General features: G+C 43.0%; 1 protein-coding gene across 6 annotated transcripts in view; it reads left to right on the top strand.

Annotated features, from left to right (window-relative positions):
• The first annotated feature begins 5,324 nt into the window (after positions 1–5,324).
• The window catches only part of FANCC (FA complementation group C), a 77,439-nt gene continuing 61,260 nt past the window's right edge, over positions 5,325–21,503 (top strand). For 4 of the 6 annotated variants that reach the window (XR_013843765.1, XR_013843766.1, XR_013843767.1 and 1 more), the window contains exons 1-2: positions 5,325–5,435; positions 9,079–9,171. Coding sequence is in view for 1 of the 6 variants with exons in the window: in XM_079996096.1 (XP_079852222.1) it covers positions 9,148–9,171 (24 nt within the window). In the remaining 5 variants the exon portion in view is untranslated. Of the gene's footprint in view, positions 5,436–6,045; positions 6,063–9,078; positions 9,172–21,503 lie in introns of those variants that run through there. The other 2 variants (XR_013843768.1, XR_013843769.1) reach the window with 2 other exon arrangements.

The raw sequence follows: 21,503 nt of genomic DNA, 5'->3' as shown, positions 1-21,503 counted from the left end.
ACCTTCTTGAGAGTTAGGATATGTGGTAGTTACTGGCCTAAGACGACGTTGCAAACTTCGTGCCTGAGCATTCAGCTCAGTGATTTGTTGATCAAATAATTTAATGTTTTGGGAGGAGCATCCCACTTGGTCAGCCAATCAGTGCAGGCCCTGTCAGCTAAGGAACCATTGGCACTCTGACTTCCCTGGTTGCAGCGGGCCAGGGATTGGTGGCCTGTGGTCCACCAAATATTGCTGAACTGCTTCTCCTATCTTCCTTTGTTTCTGGTGATGTTGGCTGGGGCAGATGGGAATTGACTATGGACAGCAACTGGGGGAACACCAGTTGCGCGTTCCTGCTCTAGGCAGCAGTGGCTGTAGCACAGAGCAGCAGGAGCTGCAAGCTTTTCCATGCCAGGGAAAATAAACAAATGGCCTTCCCTGGTTCTTTCCTCCTGTGTTATCTCTGGCAATGGTCTGAGCAGATGGGAAGCCTAGTGTCGGAGGCACTATCCAGCTACACACTGTGCCTGAGGAGCACACAGGGTTTCCTTATAAGAAGCTGTGCTTGGACCATATAACAAATGGAGCCTTTTCTCCCGACAGCGACTCAACGCAGCTTACAGCTAAACATTTATTTCATTCCATTTATCAGTGGAAGGTGTTGTACATGACCCCTTCCCTCGCACATTTTTGTGAGGTTGCAGGCATTTAGGGTATCTATAAGTGTTATCTCTCTGACATGATTGGAACACATATAGAATAGCCAGTGTGAGAGTGGTTGTAGTCACACATTCTTACAGCAGCAGCAGGAGGCCCCATTAGCTAAAGTGGTGCTTCAGGTTAAGAACAGTTTCAGGGGTTTTTCTGGGATGCTTCTTTGATTTCATTCTTCATCTTAAGCTCTTAAGCATTTTTATCAGGGGACAATAGCACATCCACAGTACAGTGGTACCTCGGGTTACAGATGCTTCAGGTTACATATGCTTCAGGTTACAGACTCCACTAACCCAGAAATAGTACATTGGGTTAAGAACTTTGCTTCAGGATGAGAACAGAAATCGTGCAGCGGTGGTGCAGTGGCAGCGGGAAGCCCCATTAGCTAAAGTGGTGCTTCAGGTTAAGAACAGTTTCAGGTTAAGAACGGACCTCCGGAACGAATTAAGTTCTTAACCCAAGGTACCACTGTACTAAATTATTCTTGGGTTCTGGTATCACCGCTCACAATTATTCTGCCAAAAAGTCCCCCCTCCCTTAACCAAAAACTCAGCCCACACTTTTCAGTGCATTTCCCCCATCAGTTTCCTACATGCAAAAAGTCCATTGTTGTTGTTTTTCAAAGTGGATTTGTTGAATGATCTACTTTAGCCATGCAAACATACCTTTTCAGTACAGTATGTGCTTGAACCCCTCCGAAAAATAAAGGCACCCCCAGTGGCATACTCCCCCAACGGCCACCTTTTGTGCCCTGAATACTCTGTCCCTTGATGAAAGTTCAGCGCAACCTGGACATTTGCAACTGATTGCTGCAATAAAACACAGCAACTTACTGATTCAACATCTTTAAAACAGAAGGGAGGCCTTATTCAGAGTCAATGCACTGTAAACCATCCCTAACCATTAAAGGTTTGAAACTAGTGCCAGGCAGGGGTACAGCTCTGAAGGCCATTTGAGGCTGGGCCACTTGGCTATAAATAAATGGATGGGAGGAATAAGAGCCTAGTGTTCGTACCTATAAGGGAGGTGCTAATCTGCTTTGGGGGTTCTTTTTATAATGTTGATGCTGGCTTTTTGAATGTTTTTCCATAGCGTACGTGTGTGTGTGAGAGAGAGATGGGGACCACATGAGAGCGTATAAGAAACTGTGGTTTTGGTGTTTGGAATTTGCTACTGGCAAGTTTTTATAGTACAGAATCCAAGATAAATATCAGGTAGGCCTCTCTCTCTCTCTCTCTCTTTTGCATACATACTTTTCATTTGGAAATGTTTTTAAAATCTCCTAAAATGCAGGATGTTGCACCTGGTGTTCCAGAATTTGCTTAGGGAGGGAGACCTTTGGGATTCATCTTCGCACTTTTTTTTATTTCCTTGCCATTTTTGTTTAGCTAACGGCTGCCTTGATAAAAGCAGTGGTAAAAGCTTCCAGCTATGCAGTGGCTGTTTGCCCCATACCCAGAAACACAGAGGAAAGGTTAAGTTCATCACAGCCTCAAAACCAGGGATGGACAACCTGTGGATTATAATTTCCATGATCTCTGATTATAGGCCACGCTGGGTTGATGGAAGTTGGAGTCCCAACTGGAGGGTCCCAGGTACCCCGTATCTGCGCCAAAAGGCCCCCAGGAACTTGCAGCATCAACTTGCCCCCACCCTATTATGCTTACTTTGTACTTATAGGTAAAGGTAAAGGGACCTCTGACCATTAGGTCCAGTCGTGGCCGAATCTGGGGTTGCGGCGTTCATCTCGCTTTATTGGCTGAGGGAGCCAACATACAGCTTCCGGGTCATGTGGCCAGCATGATTAAGCCGCTTCTGGCGAACCAGAGCAGCGCATGGAAACGCCGTTTACCTTCCCGCCGGAGCAGTACCTATTTATCTACTTGCACTTTGACGTGCTTTAGAACTGCTAGGTTGGCTGGAGCAGGGACCGAGCAACGGGAGCTCACCCCGTTGCGGGGATTCGAACCGCTGACCTTCTGATCGGCAAGTCCTAGGCTCTGTGGTTTAACCCACAGCGCCACCCGCGTCCCCTACTTTGTACTTATACAAGGCTGCAATAATACCAGAGTATACAAAAGGACCCTTGTTTATATGAGAATGTTTACCGTTAGATGCAGCTTTTCAATATTGACTTTTAAACACAAATGTATTAGGAAGTAGCCTCACAAAACAAGCTGGCTTCGTATAGCAATCCAATATTAATGACAGAGTCTTTTTTGTGGAAAATCATTCGTGAAGTTACTTATGCATGCTAATTCACCAGAAACCTCTGCCATGTAAGATGGTATATATTTCTTGTGAGAGGAGGCATGTGCTGAACTCCATCTGACTCTGATGGAAGGCTTTGCCTCTTTGAACAAGTGTGTGTTGAAACAAATGCATACCTTAATTGTAAAAGGGACATGTCAGGAAAGCTGCCAGTTCCAATTCATTTAATTTCAGTCAGTACAAATTGGCTAGCGTGTTTTGCTGGAGTTCATAACCTCTGAATTTCTATAGTCCTTGTGCATCTCTTATTAAAAGATGGAACCCTGGGAACACTTCAGTATTTCTCTATGGGCCTCCCAAACTGTTTGGAGAAGGGTAGCCCTTTGAAGTTGGCAGGCGTATTCCTGAGCTTCTGCAAACAGCAGCTAGCTGAATCAGCACCTACATTGGCTCAGCGGCATCCTTTAGGTAATTAAGGACCAAATGTGACAAGAAGAACAAATCCAGTTACTTGCCGCAGGAAAAAGTAGTCAGCCACACAAACCATGATTAATCTGGGACCTATCCCTCCCAAACACTGATCCAGAGTCAAGCTTGCCACTGTCCGGGATACAACATTACTTCCAAATTTTGTCAGTCAACAATATGAATATAATTTTACATTTGTCCAAAGCTGTGGTGCACCCATAGTCTAAAAAGCAATCAAATCTACTTGACACAGAATTTTACAAAATTATTCCAAAACAACACAACCAGTTACACATTTTATTTTTGGATGTTAGCTTTATTAGTTGTCTGAGATATCAGAGTGAGTCCTAAAACTACTCACCAGTGGGGAAAAACTCATTAAGGATCAGGCTGATGGACCTCAGAAGGTAAAGAATGAGGAGTGGGGTGTGTGCTATGTGAACGGGGTGGAAGAACTGACAACAGTTCCAGCTGGAGCTCAGAGTGATACTGTATATATATGATCTCTGCTTCCTCTTTTATCTCTCCACAACCCTGTGAGGTACGTCAGGCGGAAAGTGAATAATTAGCCCAAAGCAGGGATAATAGAATCTGTCGATTTCAGGTTCTGTTTCTCGTTTTTTGCACCTTAAGTTCTGTTCTCCACATCAGTTTGCATTTTTTATTACAAAAACCCTCTTGCAAATTTACCAGCAGTTAACTGTAAATTTCTCTTAAGATACATGTTTGTATGCAACCTTGCCTAATCTACATGTTTTAACAGAGCAATTCCCTGTAATGGCATGCATGTTTGTATCTTATTTTGAGGACTATGTGCACACTTTACTCCAGTATATGCATTTTTGTAAATATTACTTGGCGGGAAAACTGTACTGTAAAATTTGGAGAAGTGAATTTTGAAGGATGGCTTAAGTTTCTGTTCTCCTATGGTTTTGGAAAAACTGATTTGCCTTCAAAGGTGAACTAAATCGATACCCCACCCCCCACCCCAATTCCCAGAGAGCTTCATGCTCGTGAGGATTTGAAATCTCTCCAGATATTCTAACCATTCCGACTGAATGTAGATATGTTAATAAAATGATTATTACAGGTACAGGGAATCAGGCAGAGGGCCTTCTTGGTAGTGGCACCTGCCCTGTGGAACGCCCTCCCACCAGATGTAGAAGAGAAAAATAACTACTGTACCAAACTTTTAGAAGACATCTAAAGGCACCCTGTTTAGGGAAGCTTTTAATGTTTAATAGGTTATTGTATTTTAGTGTTTTGTTGGAAGCCGCCCAGAGTGGCTGGGGAAATTCAGCCAGTGGCGTAGCGTGGGGGGTGCAGGGGGGGCCGGCCGCACCGGGCGCAACATCTGGGGGTTAGGGTTAGGGGGCGCAAATCCATGCGTTAGGGGGCGCAAATTACTTGCCTTGCCCCGGGTGCTGACAACCCACGCTACGCCACTGAATTCAGCCAGATGGGCAGGGTATAAATAAATAAATTATTATTATTATTATTATTACTACTACAATCCCAAAATGCATGGGGGGGGGGGGAGAAGGGTCAAAGAAGGAGGGAAGAGTCACTGCTGATTATCATCGCCCTTTTGAACCAGCCTAAAGTTCAGCATCCTGTTCCCAAGGAAGACCCAACACTTCCGAGAGTCTTCAAACAAGACATGAAGAACCGTCTTCCCCTGCTGTATCCGCTCCCCTCGCTTCTCAGTTCCCCGCAGCTCACATTCAGTGACACACTGACTGCCACTGAACGTGGAGGTTCCACTTCTCATCTGCGCAAGCCCCGCAGCCTCTGTCTTCTGCCCGGCTCGCGGGCTGCGAAGGGTTAAAGGCCGCGGCGAAGAAATCCCGCCTTCTGTGTTTAAGGATTGGATGCTGCAGGCCTGGGCGGGGGGGAGAACAAAAAAAAAACAAAAAAAAAAAAACCACACCCGGCCGAGCCTTCATTGGCCGCCGCGGCTGCCACTCGCTGGTTCCCTCCGGAGCTCCTTTGCGAAGAGGCCGCCCCGCCGGAGATTTGAACTGCTGCGCGCGGAGGCAGCAGCAGCAGCAGCGGCGGCGGCGGTGAGTCTCGCTGTGCCGAGCAAAAGCGAGTGAAAAAAAAGGCCCCGAGCCCGAGCACGCGTGCCAAATATACGTCCGAACAGAGACGGGGGCGTGTTTCCTCGCGTGTAAAAGGGCTGGCGTGGAAGGAACCCTCTTTTTTTTGTGAGGGGGGGCGGGATAAAAGCGGGGCTGCGATGCGACTTCTTCCTCTCACCCCCCCCCACCCCCCACAGGTGTGAAAAGCGCCTCCCTCTCCTCTTGGCGTGGCTGCCCCGTTTTGAAGTGAGAGGCGAATTCGGTTCCCTGGTAGGCAGTGAGGGGAGGAGGGCTGGAGGGGGGGGCGCGTTAAAAATAAAAATAAAATTTCAAGCGCAAAGTTAAGGGGCGGCGGCGCGGGAAGAAGACAACGCCCCTCCCCCTCCCCCCTCACAAGGCTGCCCCGCTAACGGCTCCTCTGGGCCAGGCGCCCTCCTTGGCCTCGTCAGCGGCCCTGCTGGCCCAAGTTCCCGCGCTTTTCTCCTCAGGAGAAACGCGCGCCGCCTCTTCCTCGGCCGCCTCCCTCAGGCGGCGGCCCCGGAGGAAGGCGAAGGAAACCCCCGCCTTGCCCATTGCGGCCGCTGGGGCTTACTCCCGAGTAGCCACGTTAATAGCCCTGAGGGAGGGAGAGAGGGAGGAAAGCGGGTGTGGGGTTAATGTGGCTGCAGCTACATATGGGCGAGCTTTGAAGGCAACCGAGCATATAAGCGGCTAGTCTGCCCAAAAAGGGGGGAAAATAAAGAGAGAGGGGGGCTTATTCGGCTGCTGGCAGAGATTAAGCAGCCAGGGCCACGGCTTGCAGTTGGCGAAGCCCAATAGAGATGCCGACTTTACTCCCCCCCAAAAAACAACAACAACAACAACAACCACCACACACACACTTGGTAAAATAAAATAAATCTGGTTCACTGAGCAGCATTGGATATTGGATGGCTCGATCTGGTCATAGAATCAGCTGGAAAGGGACCCCCAAGGGTCATCTAGTCCAACCCTCTGCAATCTCAAATTAGTTCATACATCACAGGCGGCCACCCAACTTCTGCATAAAAGCCTCCCAAGGAAGGAGAATCCATCACCATTTTTATTTCCCACAGTGACACAGGAGCCAGCTCCTAGGGGCCAAAATATTTTTTTTCTTTTTTGTCTGTTCTCCTTTTTTATCTTTTTTCTTTGATGGGACTTGTTTTTATGTATTGTTTTGCTTTCTTTTTTTGTTTAATTGGGTGTTTTTCTGTTGTTATTTTTTATTACTCACGTAACCTTTACAATTTTAATAAAAATCTATTTAAAAAAAACACACAAAATAAGATACTTGAGGGGTTGCCGTGTCCCCCAAAGTTAATGGGCATTGCCACTCAAATGGTGTGTGTGCACTGAGTCATGCGATCAGTTGTGCAGGGCAGGGCTTACCTCCCCCCCCCCCGCCCTGAATTTTATTCAAGTTGGCAACCCTGCTTGGAGGCATTGTGGGGGAAATGTAAATGGTGATACCCAGCTCTGCTGCTGCTTTCCATTGCTGCCTAGGTAGCTTGCCAGGGTGTACTACTGACAGAAGGTAGAGTAATGATTCAAGAGGATTTCACCCTGGGGTTTCCTCAGCCAGCAATATGGAGTTCACTGTTCTTCCTGCAGTAACTTGCATTTCTCTGCACAGTGTAAGGGAGCAGTCTTCCCTCTGCCAGATTCGCTACTGGTTGTGTATGGGATGGAGGAACCAGTCCACCCTTCCTCTGCCAGCCTCCTCACTTGCTTGCATGGAGTTATTGGTTGTCTCTTGCTACTAGGCCAGGAGTCAGCAACCTTTTTCAGCTGTGGGCCGGTCTACTGCTCCTCAGACCATGTGGTGGGCCAGACTATATTTTGTGGGCGAAAATGAACGAATTCCTATGCCCCACAAATAACCCAGAGATGCATTTTAAATAAAAGCACACATTCTACTGATGTAAAAACACGCTGATTCCTGGACCTTCCGTGGGCCGGATTGAGAAGGCAATTGGGCTGCATCCGCCCATGGGCCTTAGGTTGCCTACCCCTGTATGAGGCTAATATATGAAATACAAGACTGCTATAGGCCCAGTCAGACTTAGGGCTCCTGTACCCTTGTTAGGAGGGACACTGGTGGTGCTGTGGGTTAAACCACCGAGCCTAGGACTTGCCGATCAGAAGGTCGGAGGTTCGAATCCCTGTGACGGGGTGAGCTCCCGTTGCTCAGTCCCTGCTCCTGCCAACCTAGCAGTTCGAAAGCACGTCAAAGTGCAAGTAGATAAATAGGTACTGCTCTGGTGGGAAGGTAAACAGTGTTTCCGTGCGCTGCTCTGGTTCGCCAGAAGCAGCTTAATCATGCTGGCCACATGACCTGGAAGATGTACGCCGGCTCCCTCGGCCAATAAAGCGAGATGAGCGCCGCAATGCCAGTCAGCCACAACTGGACCTAATGGTCAGGGGTCCCTTTACCTTACCCTTGTTAGGTGAGTAGAAGAGGGAATTTCATGACTAGCTTGTCATGAAAGGTTTTCATATACTGTACAGTATATACTTAAATGCTGGCTCCTTAAGAGCTTGGTGTTGCTTCAAGGCAAAGTAGTGTGTGTCATACTCATTTCCTGCTTACATTCTCTACAGTCTGTGCACATCTGTCCTCTTGCAGACATCTGTCCCACTGGTCTTGGAACTGTTTAAAATGGTGAATGATAGCACACATCAACATATAGTCAGCATGAGCATCATTCCATCTAAAGCTGATTCTGTTGATCTGGCGCCTGTCAGTTGGGCAGGGCAACAAGGCCACCCACAGTTAAGAGGAGGTACCTGCATACTTGGGAGTCCCCAGGTATGTTGGAAAGTAGTAAGTTAGTAAATTAACAGAAAAACAGGCACTGAAAATGGACTGGCACATCATGCTCAGTGGCTTTAAAAGTCAAATGTTGAGAGAAAATGGGGATGCGAGGGAATTACTTGAGCCCCTAAAAAGTTCATTGTACCTTGGTGCTGGGGAAAAGGCTGGGGGAATTCATGCTGCAAAGTTAAAGAACTTATCTCCATGCACTATATGGTGAGGTTTCAGGAGGAGAAAGGGTGCTGGTTCCCACACTAAAAAGCTCCCCTCTGCCTGCTATATAACACATTCAGGTTCAGAATCAGAACTGAGCACAATGGGGGAAGGTTTTTTTGGGAGGTAGGTAGCGAAGATAGCTTTCCTTGCCACACTGTTACCAGTTTTAGCCTTTGCTAACAAGGCTCCTGTTCGAGGCTTGTTGTTAGGGGCTCGTGGGGAATGCCCTGCAACATTAATATGACATAGGAAAGGCGAGCTGAAATATTGTAAAATGTAATGAATGCTGTAAGTTAATAAACTGCATCCCAAGTGCAGCACTTTACATTTATCTCATTTGCAAACAGGTGGATGTGTTTGTGTTGTCAGCCTTTTGAGCAGTGGTTGTGGGGGGACGGGACTGCTCTTGTACTTTTAATAACAACCTGACACAGTTATTTAGTAAGTGAAACTTCTGTGGATCGGCCTGCAAAAGAAGCAAAAAGACTAGATATATCAACAGTTTCTTTAATTTTGAAGACTATTTTTATTTGTAATGTATAACTTTTGGTATATTTTGCTGATCTACAGGTGCAAAGTAAGATGCCTCAATAAACAAAATGAGCGCGTTTGGTGATTTTGATTCACAGATTTAAGTTGATGTCAAGAATCGCTTCAGCAGAGGTAACCTTAATGGTTTAATTCAGTCTATTATTTTTGTTTTAGCTAAAGATTAGTTTTCAGAAAGCAGAAACTCCATTTCTTTATTTTTATGATTAAAGAATGATAGAATTGTTCCCTGAATTGTGTGGTCATTATTTTTCCCCATTTTGATCTTTTGCAGTGTTTTGGGGTTTTAGTATTTTCAAATGTTCTGCTGGTGACAGTGATCCCTTCCATAGTACAGCAATTATTTAGGAGAAGTTTGGGAAGTTATTATCTTGTCAGCAACAGTAACATACTTTGTGAAGGGGTTTCTTAAATTTTTCTCTCCCCCCACACCAATTTTGTTGGCAATATACAGTACAGGCTGATGATTGATCTGCCACTGCCATCTTTTGGATGGAAACAGATTTGCTAAATAAATACTGCAGTTTTGCCCTCTTGTGGACTGGCATTTATTTTATTTTTTAAAAAACCCAAACATTGTAGTCCTTAAGCCACTTTTTCATAAAGGAGATTATTTTAGACAAAATTGTTTCTCTATTATCCATTATTTTCCTTCATTATTTTTCTGCACAGAAAATATACTTTTGAAATGTGGATTAGATGTACACTGTATAAATGGTTTAGTTATAGTTTTATCCTGAATTAATTAAATCATCTTTAAATGGTCTTTTATCTCATAATTCTTAATTCTCTCCAGATCATGGAGTTTTTAGAGAATTTATTTAGGAAAATTATTGTAACTGTAGAAATAGTTTTACTGGCATGCTTAATTCATTTTGTAATTATCAGGTCTTAAATCACTTATTTTAAAGAATATTTTCATGTAAGTGCAACTGATGTTAGTGAGGAGAATTAAGTTTTTCTTGCTGCTTCCAACTGAAATTAAGGAGATTTGAAACATTTGGCTGGAAAGTACTTAGTCTGGAATAGGTGTGTAGATACATCTTATTTCTTTTTTTAAAAAAATTCTGCCTGCAGCAGGAATTAGGGATGGGCGCTATATCAGTATAATGACCTAAACTTGTTTGAAGTTCATATTGGTTTCATAATTTTTGACCTGGATATATATCATGAATCATGGTGTGTGTTTGTCATGCAGGGAAAAACGGTAAAGCCAGCCAATACCTCTACATAGCTCCATCCTTATTTTAGACATTGTGATATGTCAGTATCTTGCAGTGTTTAGCTGGTGATATATCAAGATGTTGAAAACCAGATATCACCCAGCCCTAGCAGGAATCCTACTGAAGTGAGGGCAAAGAAAACAATACTGGGTTTAAAACAACCTAATATTTTGTTAGCTACAGCGTCAATGAATTTGGTTGCCTAAGGACAGGAGCACACATGGTGTTGAGAGCCTGCCTGTTTGACAGAAGAACCTCAGCCTATAGTTGGGGAACCTGGGACAAGTGGAATGGCATAAAATGTCACTCAAGTGCTACAGGAGGAAGGCAGCTCTTTTAGTCTAACTCCACTGCCAAACAATTGAACGCCGTTTCACCAGTGCAGCTGCACTGATGCGTTGGGGAAGTGTGAATGAATATCCTTCAGCCAAATGTCATTGTCCATGTTTGAGGGGTGAACATTGCCTGGCCAATAGAGATCAGGAAGCTTTTGAGAACTGTCCAAATGCTGAATCATCCCATTGCCACAGATATTTATGAAGAAGTGCAATGGCCTGTTTGCTTTTCTCCACTCCTTTGAGGCAATGTGCCCCCCACCCTACCATTCCATTTTCTCTAACATCTCACACCAGATTATGCAGATGCCAGGAAACTGACATAGGCACTAGTCCAAATTGTGCAACACTGCCAAAGGAGAGGTTATGGCTTCAACCTGGGTGCTTTGTCCAGATTTTAGCATGTGCAGATCCACAAGAACATGGCAGAACTAGCTGCAACAAAATAATAGAGACAGGTCACCAACTTAATAGGCTGATGATCACCAGCTTTTCATTGCTCTAGATTTTGCTTATATTCCCATGCCACAAAGGATATGACCACAATCCAAAATAAATAGGTGCTGAGCTTGCCTGCTGAGGCTCAGAAATACAATCCCCAAGTTCAAAACTGCAGTAACTGTTGAATGAGAAATGGGTGAGGATCCACTGATGGGAGAGAGAGAGAGAATTTCTGGCAGCTGACAATGGGCATGGGCTGGAAATAGGAAAGGCCAGCAAATAAATGTTGTTGTTAATATAATAGTTCGCTAGCTGCCTAATACCATCCATCTGTACACAATCTACATCAAATTGAAAACACACAAATGTTAACACTACACTGCATCTGGTTGAGTTTTGACCTAATATGTTGAGTGAGCTCATTATGGGTTGGTGCATATGCCCCCAAAGGTTAATGCCCTCAGGCATGCCTCAGAAGAGATAACTAAGGTGCTAAAAGGATGAGAAATAAGACCACTGTCTTTACTGCTGGAACTGCCTGCCAAACTCATGACACTCAAATAAGCAAACCAGGAACACAAAAGTTAGCAGCCTCAGAAGGTGGTGAACTCTTCTTCATTGGAATTTTTAAAACAAAAGTTGGATGGCCATCTATGAGGGATTCTTTAGCTGTGATTCCTGCATTGTAGGGGGTTGTGATAATAAAATTCCCCTCCAACTCCACAATTCTTTGATTCTATGTGCAGTCTGTCCTATTGGACTTGACAGTGCACCAGCCTTGTTCCAATGTGCCCAGTAGCAGGTGCATTTGCAAATAAAGCCTTTGGCTTAACTCTAAAAGGAGATAACATCCAAAGAGATAGTAATTGTGTTAGGAGTGAGACTGTGCTCCCTAAAGGGAGACCAAATGTAGAAGTAGAAATGGCTCAGAGACCGACCATTTCCCCACAGTGTGCCACAGGAATACAAAAAGGCATTAAGAATTGAAACGCTGCAGTATAGGAGTGTGGAATACTTGTACTGTCTGTACAAGTGCCTGTTGAATCAGGCCAGTGGTCCACCTAGTCCAGCATCTTGTTCTCACAGCTGCCAACCAGGTGCATTGAGTTTTATTCTTAAGAGCTCCTGACCCTTTCAAAAAGAGATCTAGAATGCAGCTTTCTTGCTGACAGCAAGATTGGTATGGCGGATATATCCAGTGTTCATATTTTGTATGTGGCAGGGACTCTCTGAGTGTGGAAAACATAAAATTACTTGTCTAGGTCTTACTCAAAGGCCAAGGTGCAATGACTGGTTAATCATAACTCTAAGGTCAGGATCCACCAGTAAAGACGAAACAAAAGTTGTATGATCATGCAGGTATTTGGCAGAGAGTACATCTTGCTTCAGTTCCCTGACTGGCTATATATTCACATATAGACTTTAGTAGGCTGCTATTTCTTAGACTCAGTTCTTCCGTGGGGCAGCTATTTAATGACTTCAAACAAATATTGAAGGTGCTATGTGTAAATGCCATTGGATTGAGGAAACTTATACATCCAGGGGGACCTTGGACCCTTCTTTTAAGGAGTTCCCAGCAATATATACTAACACCCTTTTTATTTTGGGTTGTTCCTGTACTCAAAGGAGGAACACCGTCTTGCAGGTGCATAGTTATCTATCTTAGCACTTCTGGCTTAAACGCTTTTTATTTTCTGGCTATTTTCAGACACTGCAATGTAGACTTTACATAGTATTTAGTTGCTTAGTGTTAGGTTTTGGCAGCATTGATCTTGGCAGATACCTGGAGGCGTCAGTTGCCTTTGATCCTAGTATAGCTCCTGCACTGAGAGGGAAGACTTCAAATGTTGTACTTCATTCTTGGCACTTTTTTCATTCAGTTACATAGTACTTTCCATCTATAAATTTCAGTCGACTTCACTACTATTAACAACTTAACATTTATTATTCGATAAAATTTGCATTTTAATTAAATCAGTATATTTATAATAAACGATTTTTTGTTTTACTATTTTGTTTTACTTTGTTTGGTCTCAAATGCATTTCTTGTGTTGTAGACTAGAGATGCATGTGTTGCAACCTTAGAAAATTTGGCTTTCCCATTTTCACTGCTTTTCAGATTCTTTATTCACATTTTTTAATGTACAAAAACACATGAAGCTGATTCATGTTCTTGGTATTAAAGGAAGTTCAGTCTACATGTTAATATATAGTTTTGATTTTATTTTATTTTCTATGCATCATAAAGTGCTTTAAAATAAACTGGAATGTGATAAAGGAGACCCCATCAAAGGAATGGTTTCCTTTGCTTTTAATTTTGAGGATTATTTTTTTCTTACTACTGTCACTCTGAAGATGCTTACTTTGTGGACTCTTTTCTGTAAAGTTTGAAAAGCTTCATTTGCTGATTTAATTTAGTGTGCTCCTCTGGATCCTCTCTCTTACTGACTCAAGGCTTTCACAATATATGAGGTTACAGATAGTCTCTGTATCCTATGCAACCCATGATTGTAGCTTTTGGGTGTACTGTAGGAAACTGCCCTTTAAAACGTGACAAAAGTTACTGACTATAATGTTACAATTCAGACACTAATCCAGATAGCTTACTTGATGGAATAAAGTTAATCCGTTCCATGTTAGAAATGCTGCTTACAGCCTCTGAAGGATGTAACAAATACCCCATGCCTAAACTCCACAGGGTTCCCCACTTCCTAAAAGTATAGAACAACAAGCACTTGACTGGGTGGTTCTGAGGCAGGAGCGAGGCTTTATTTTGTTCTCTCCCCGAAAGCAGCTGGAGTAAGTGGAGGAGAATTATAATTGTCTAGAACTCCTCAGTCAGTGGTAATTTTGTAGCAGCATGAAATGTAATAGGAAGACAGACTCAACGGTCACAGTTAATATGGGGGAGGAGAGGAGTCTACCCTTGCAGTAGTGTAGGCATTAATTGGAGGAACTTAATTGTAACTGAAAATAAACCAGAGGGAATAGTATTTCATTGTCAATGGCATAGGTTACGTGACCTTTCCCATCTATAATATATGCTAACAAACTCGGTTAAGGTCTAATGTGTCAGGCAACCTGATCCTATGGTGCGTTTTTCAGCTGCTGCTGGGGCAGCACAAGCAGGATTCTATTGTTTTCATGCTCAGCATCTGTGTGGTACATCAAGTCAGTCTTCACAGTCTTGCTTTCGTTTGGAAGACTGAAAAGGCCTTTTCAAGAGAACTATTCTAGCTCTGTTTGCACCTTCAAAACATGTTCACTGAATACAGGGGACGTGGGATTCCGTGCTTGCCATCTCGGCTCCCAAGCTCCATAAGCAGAAGGTATGAGTTAGGCCCTATATACATTTAACAGTACAGGAGTGGACTCAATACAGATTGAGGTTGAATCCTGACAAGACAGAAGTACTGTTTTGGGGGGACAGGAGGTGGGCAGGTGTGGAGGACTCCCTGGTCCTGAATGGGGTAACTGTGCCCCTGAAGGACCAGGTGCGCAGCCTGGGAGTCATTTTGAACTCACAGCTGTCCATGGAGGCACAGGTCAAATCTGTGTCCAGGGCAGCTGTTTACCAGCTCCATCTGGTATGCAGCCTGAGACCCTATCTGCTCACAGACTTTCTCACGAGAGTGGTGCATGGTCTAGTTATCTCTCACTTGGACTACTGCAATACACTCTATGTGGTGCTACCTTTGAAGGTGACCCGGAAACTACAACTAATCCAGAATGCTGCAGCTGGACTGGTGACTGGGAGCGGCCGCCGAGACCACATAACACCGGTCTTGAAAGACCTACATTGGCTCCCAGTATGTTTCAGAGCACAATTCAAAGTGTTGGTGCTGACCTTTAAAGCCCTAAACGGCCTTGGTCCAGTATACCTGAAGGAGCGTCTCCACCCCCATAGTTCTGCCTGGACACTGAGGTCCAGTGCCGAGGGCCTTCTAGTGGTTACCTCGCTGCGAGAGGCCAAGTTACAGGGAACCAGGCAGAGGGCTTTCTCGGTAGTGACACCCACCCTGTGGAATGCTCTCCCACCAGATGTCAAAGAGGAAAACAACTACCAGACTTTTAGAAGACATCTGAAGGCAGCCCTGTTTAGGGAAGCTTTTAATGTTTAACAGACTACTGTATTTTAATATTTTGTTGGGCGGGGTAATAATAATCATATATTATTATTATTATTATTATTATTATTATACACAAATGGGATCTCCAGTCTTTTGATTTGTGCTCTGCAAATAACATGGATACTGTTCTGGAATATTTTATCACTCTTAAGTTATTAAAGGCATTTTGCTATTTTTAATCTTGTAGAAATGATTAAGCAAAGATCAATCTTCATTCCTTTCCCTCTCTCCTTCCCTCTCCCTCCCTGCTTTCTTCCAGTTGTGATGTTTTGTTTTTTCATAGTTTCAAGAGGAGGCAGAAAACTACTTCCCATTCCCTGTTCCCAATCACCCTTCTCAATTGGTTTTTTGCCAGAATTCACTCAATGGACCTATTTTTTAAAAGAGTTGAATGGGAAATCAGCTTAGGGTTGTGGATTTGGAGTAGGGAAATGGTGGTGTTTCCCCAACCTTTTCTCCGTTCAAAATCACTTGCAAAGCGTTTTTGTTTAATCAAAATACAGTTTTCTTTCACACAAGCTTGCATGTAACGTGTAGTTTGCCAGACTAAATTAGAAAGCTGACTCTCTGAAAATTGGGGGGGGGGGGACACACACCTTAAGTGTTGGGATTTCTGAAACTAGTCTTTAAACTAGTCTTTAAAGAATTTAAAGACTTTGTAGTTCAGATGGTCTCTTTCATTTGAGTGCCATCAAGGTTGAGTGGAGTTTGTTTTAAGCAGTGTGCTGCTTAAACAGCCTGTAGGCATAGTGTTGAGTTCCTTCCTTGATTTCACTTAGTTTTGGTAATGCAGAAATTCTTTTCTTCCCTCTAGGGAAGTGGCAGACTTCTTTGAGAGGTATACATGGAATGAGTGAAATCATTGCTTTTCTTGGCCTCTTGGGAAGTATATAGGTATATTAGAAAGTTATAATGAAGAAATGGAAAAAGGGATTTCCTCATTGGTTTCCATGTTCATTTACTACTAAGATGTCATATACAGTAAAGTGCATTTTAAGTCTCTTTTTGCCAACTATCCAGAAGCTGTTTGTGAATATGGCCTTATTTTCAAAAGTAAGTCATAATTCCCTTGGGTCTCTTGCTTTTTGTTTTTTTAATTTATCATTGCAAGACCTTAGACTCTCTGGTGCTAACAGAACTGGTATTGATAGTAAATATAATTTACTGTTTGGATATCTGTTTAAGTTGCCTTAAACCTCAGCACATAGCAAATTCAAGTGGAGCACTTAGCATGAGAATTCCTGTGGTAAATAACTTTGTAAAGCACCATGTGTAGTGATAGAAATGCTCTGTCTTTCCCTCTCTAAAGCACACACATACGCCTTCTTTATGAAAAAGACAATGAGTGGCATTCAACTAAGTTTACTCAGAGTAGACATATTGAAATTAATTCACCCAACTTAGTCATATTAATTTCAGTGGGCCTTCTCAGAGTAAAACTCAGTTCACTACTATCCCATGTTAATTTTTAACATGTTAATTTTTTTAGATTTCACCTGTAGCAAAGGAGGGTATCTGACAGCTCCCTTGTTGAGAATATATAAAGGAAAAGTTTTTACAGGTGATGGATGGTTTAAGCTCTCTGAGGTAATAGAAAATACATTTTTGAGAACATTGCTGTGCATCCTCTGTGGTGCTTAGTTGAATACCAAAGTTTGGATTCCCAGCCCTAAAGTTCAGGTGCATAAAACTGACAGTGTCAAATGACAGACTCCTTAAAAATGCCTAGTGGAGCAGCTGAAAATTAGTAGCAGAGCTAAACAATGCAAATCTCTAATGGCTAATTAACATATTTCCCTGGACCAGTTGCAGATTACTGAGACTGTTGAGAGACAGGTAAAAGATCACATTTGGAGAATATGTTTACTAAACCATGGAGGTCATAATGCTCAACTGATTTTCACTATAATGTTGCTTTTTATATAAAGCATCGACATCCTCTTTATATGGCTGAAATGCTAGCGTAAGATGTTCTTAATATTATTCATTCAGATTTTCTGGATAATTGAAAAGCCAACTGTGTTTGGGCTTATTAGCCTTCTTCAGTGGCCTTGGCTTTTTTCAGCATCCTTTATGTTGAGTTCAGATTATCCAAAAACACACACATTCTTTTGGGGAAAATATGTGTAATGAAAAACCAAATCAGCCATTTTTTTCCCGAATTGTTAAACTAAAAGCTATCTTCTGCTCACCAAATTATATCCCAATATCACCCTTGCTTGTGTCAAGATCAAAAGTAATTATATCCAGATTGCAAGAATTTGCAATCATCTGTTAAAAAAACCCATCTAATCTTATCTCAATTTATAAATGTATATATTTGCTAATGTAAAATTGTAGGACTCAGTGGTTATTAGTTGTTTCTGTGAACTTGTGTAAAATTATATGCTATTAAAGTACCTAAATAATTCCATTGTACACCTCACTTTACAGTGTTAATCAACTTTCTTGCTCTATTCCATAGATTCATAGAATTTCCATGTATTCTGTAAAGACTCTCAGTGACAGCAATAATCAATATTCCATTCACGTATAATAGCCATAATGGCAAGAAGTGCGGCATAACTCCTTGGAAGATTATATCTTTGAATTATAAAATAACAGATATCCATTCTTTATCCTCATTAAGTCCATAGAGCCAGCCACCTGACCTTCCTTTTTCAATGTGCATACGATTGTTTCCCTGACCACAAGAAAGATTAAGCTCATGATAGGAGAACACAAAAGTTATATTAGGACCCAGAGGCTTCATGCACCATTGGTTATACATTTTATAGAATACTGTGTTAAATCTCTAAAATTTTGTTGCATTAAGAAGGTAAGAAATTGAAGGTCTAGTCTTAACTAATTCACTTCAGTTAGAGGAAGTGCTTGAGACACATCTAAAGGATGGTTTTACTTGTGAAGAGTTTATGGTCTATATATTACACCTGTGCACTAGTTGTGCTTCTGATTGATACAGTTTTGATATTATTCATGGTGCATTTTGTTCTTTGCAAGTAATCATAGAATCAGGGCTGTTTTTCTAGAAAAAGAGGTGCTTCTCTTATGCCACCACCCTTCGTCACACCAGTTGCCACCTGCAGCCTCCATCGCACAAAGCACCATATTTTATAGGATAAATAAGTATGCTTTTTGTTCTTCACTGCTGCAATGGCCCTTCAGTAACTGAATGCTCATTATCTTTTTTCCTCCAAGAATTAACTAATAAAGAATAGGAACTATAGTTTGACTTAATCCAGATCCATAAAAAACTTTAATAGTAATTGCAATGAAAACAACATGGCCTTTGTGTATACTTCCTTTGATATTGTGATGTGATGATGAGCTGCTTGTGCGTAAAAGCTTAGTCCCTCAGGGTTTGCTCAGCTTAGCAAAAATCTGTCTTTAGCGGAGCCCTTAAGCATGGCTCCCTCAGTCGCTGGCAGAATCCGACAGTGGGCGTTTGCGGAATCTCTTCCAACATAAAAGCTCCTTAACGGAAATGCGTCTTCTGGACTCTCGGCGTGACAGTTTCCGGCGAGGTGTGGGTGTCCCTATAGGAGGTCCTGAAACCTCCTCACTGTTTTCGCTGGAAGTGTCCCAGAGCCCTTCTTCCGACTCCCTTTCCCTCGGAGCTCCTTCTCTCCCCCTGCTGGTTCCTTCCTCTGCTGTTAAGTCTCTCCTAACCTCCTTGAGCCCTTCCACCACCTGCTCTGATGGCAGTTCCCTGACAGATATATATAATGCAGACATTGTTTGAACACTAGCCACCAAGTTGAATTGTTGCTTTCCCCACTTTGAGTAGTATCCAAATTCATAAAAGTGTATGGAAAAATACTGTTTTCTGTTATTGTTGTTTCTCTACCTCTAAAAAAACCTCAGCCAACATCAAGATTGGCAACTACATATAGGTTGCTATGTAAGGTGTTGCTTTCTATTTCTTTTTCTGGCAGCAACAAATTTCTGAATATAAATATTTCCTTCTCCTGTTGATTCACCAGGGCTGTCTACAAATCATGCCTCCCACCTAATAAAACTGGTACAATGTGACAGACATCTGAGCTAGACCAGAATCTGGTGGTGTGGTACTTTGAAACTCCAGCAGGGTTCTGGAGCCTCTGATTAACTATGAAGACAGCTAGCCAGAGGGGGGTGGAGACAGCACTTTTTCTGTTTCTAAGAGAGTGTTCAGATAGGGAGATAGTTTGAGGAGAAGAGCTAGAGAGAGAGAGAGAGAGAGCTGGAGAGTTGGTTCTGATCTGTGTGTAACATCCACTCTGAGGAAAATGTCTACAGCTAGAGAAAGGAGTCTCTGAGCTTAGAAAGAAAGTGTTTAGTATCTTGTTGTATTTGTAATAAATCTTTCTTATTTGTTCAACTTCTGCCTGAGTCTCCACGTATCAAAGTTTAACCTCACACAAAAAGATAACCTGTGGTGACTATAGGGTATATGGAGGGGGGGGGTTCGCCTCATAGGATGTGGAGCCCTGCCCTAGTTCTCTTGTCCCTTTGATCTTGTCCCTACCCCTAGTAGCCAAAGCTAGAGAGCATAAAGTTTATGCACCCCACTTCCCTGAGTGGCATGAAGATGAGGAGTAGAGCTACAGGGTTTAATTTCCCTTTGGATGAGACAGCATTGGGGGCTTATTACACCTTTTGTAATAATGTTAACAAATATCCAAAATGAGGGGGTGAGCAGGTAGGAATCTAGGGAGGTAGTGTTGTCCGCACCTGGGTCCCAGGTCATGACACCCAGGTATCAGTAGCAGTAATCTGTAAAGTAGTATTGGTTTGCCCCAAAGCATGCTCTTCTGTCACTGCTTCTTCTAAGCCAGAGGTCGGCAGCCTAAGGCCCATGGGCTGGAAGCAGTACATGAGGGTTGCTTAACCGGCCCATGAGCCGCACCCGAACCGAGCTGTGTGCTGCACTAAATCAGCAAGGTGCGGGGATTCTCTTCCGCTTCTGCGCATGCTTCTGCGCATGCCCAGACTCAAAAAAATTGCTTCTGCGCAGGCGCGATTTTTGGCATCTGGGCATGCACAGAAGTGATTTCTGGTGCTGTGGACATGCGCAGATGTGATTTTTGGCATCGTGCTGCTCCAGTCCGTCCCATGGAGGATGTCTGCAGGAGTGATCCGGCCCATGCCTGGTAAGCCTTGCTGACCCCTGTTCTAAGCAGTGCTTGAGAACTGTGATCAGATCTCCTGTATCTTTAGTTAGGCACCTCCAATTCACCTCTGAGATTGGGATGTTAGGGAGGGCTTTGTTAAGCTTTTCCCCAGTGTAAATCTCATCATGCCCCTTAAGCTCCTAGTTTCTTGGTTAGGGAAAATCATTTTATCCACAAGTTTTCTATAAAAAAGCAAATGCCATCTGAGTGGATGGGTATCTGCAAGAGTGAATAGATTTTAAAAGACCCACGAGCCCCAAGTATGATGGCCCCAATGAGAATTGGAGGGCCCTGTTTACTTTTTTTTTTTAAGAGCTAGGAGCTCTCACGCAACTGGCTCTCAGGTTTCTCATTTAATTTACTTTTCAGATTTTTCCATCTTGCTACTTCAAATGCAACTCCAAGCTCCTTTTCTTTGCCACACATACGTACCACATTAATTTGTCTTGAGTCATACCTTGATTTGTATGCATGCCCTAGCTAGTAGTAGCAGTAGTAGTAATACAGTAGTCTACACCTTAACGGGTGTAGACTACTGTACTACTACACCTTATACAACTGGCGAGTATTCATCGGCCCTGTATCCTTGGTAAATACAATAAATTTCCACCATGTGGCATAGTTTTTTGTGGTTTTTCTGCAATACAGATTTTAGTTCCAATGGCATGAACAATCTTTGTCACTTTCTGGCTCACATCTTAGAAGCTTTTTTGGCTTAGCGTTAGCTGTGATCTTGATCTTACGTGTTGGAGAAACTTGGCTGTCATGAACCGAATGGCAACTTGTTGTGGGTTCCTCACATCATGGGTGTAGCCAAGAGGGGCAGCTGACCCCCCTAGATCAAGTAAAACAATAGAAATACGTAATTAACTCACCAATCACGTCAGTTCTGCCCCTCCCACAACAAAAATCCTGACTATGCCCATGTCTCACATCACCATCATATAAACAAATAAATCTGCCCTAGGGGGGCATGGAAAGTGAATTTATTATTATTAATTAATTTATTGAGTTTATATACCATCTTATACCTGGAGGTCTCAGGGTGGTTCACAGAATAAAATCAAAATATAAAACCACAAAATACATGAATCAAAATAAAAACAACCCAGTAACACCCTGCTCCCCCCAAAAACCCACATTTTAAAAGGGAATAGGATGTCA

Source organism: Podarcis cretensis (assembly GCF_951804945.1).
Source record: "Podarcis cretensis genome assembly, chromosome: 11".
Lineage (NCBI taxonomy): Eukaryota > Metazoa > Chordata > Lepidosauria > Squamata > Lacertidae > Podarcis > Podarcis cretensis.
Note: the sequence above shows the minus strand (reverse complement) of the source record. Positions and strands in the feature narration are given on the sequence as shown.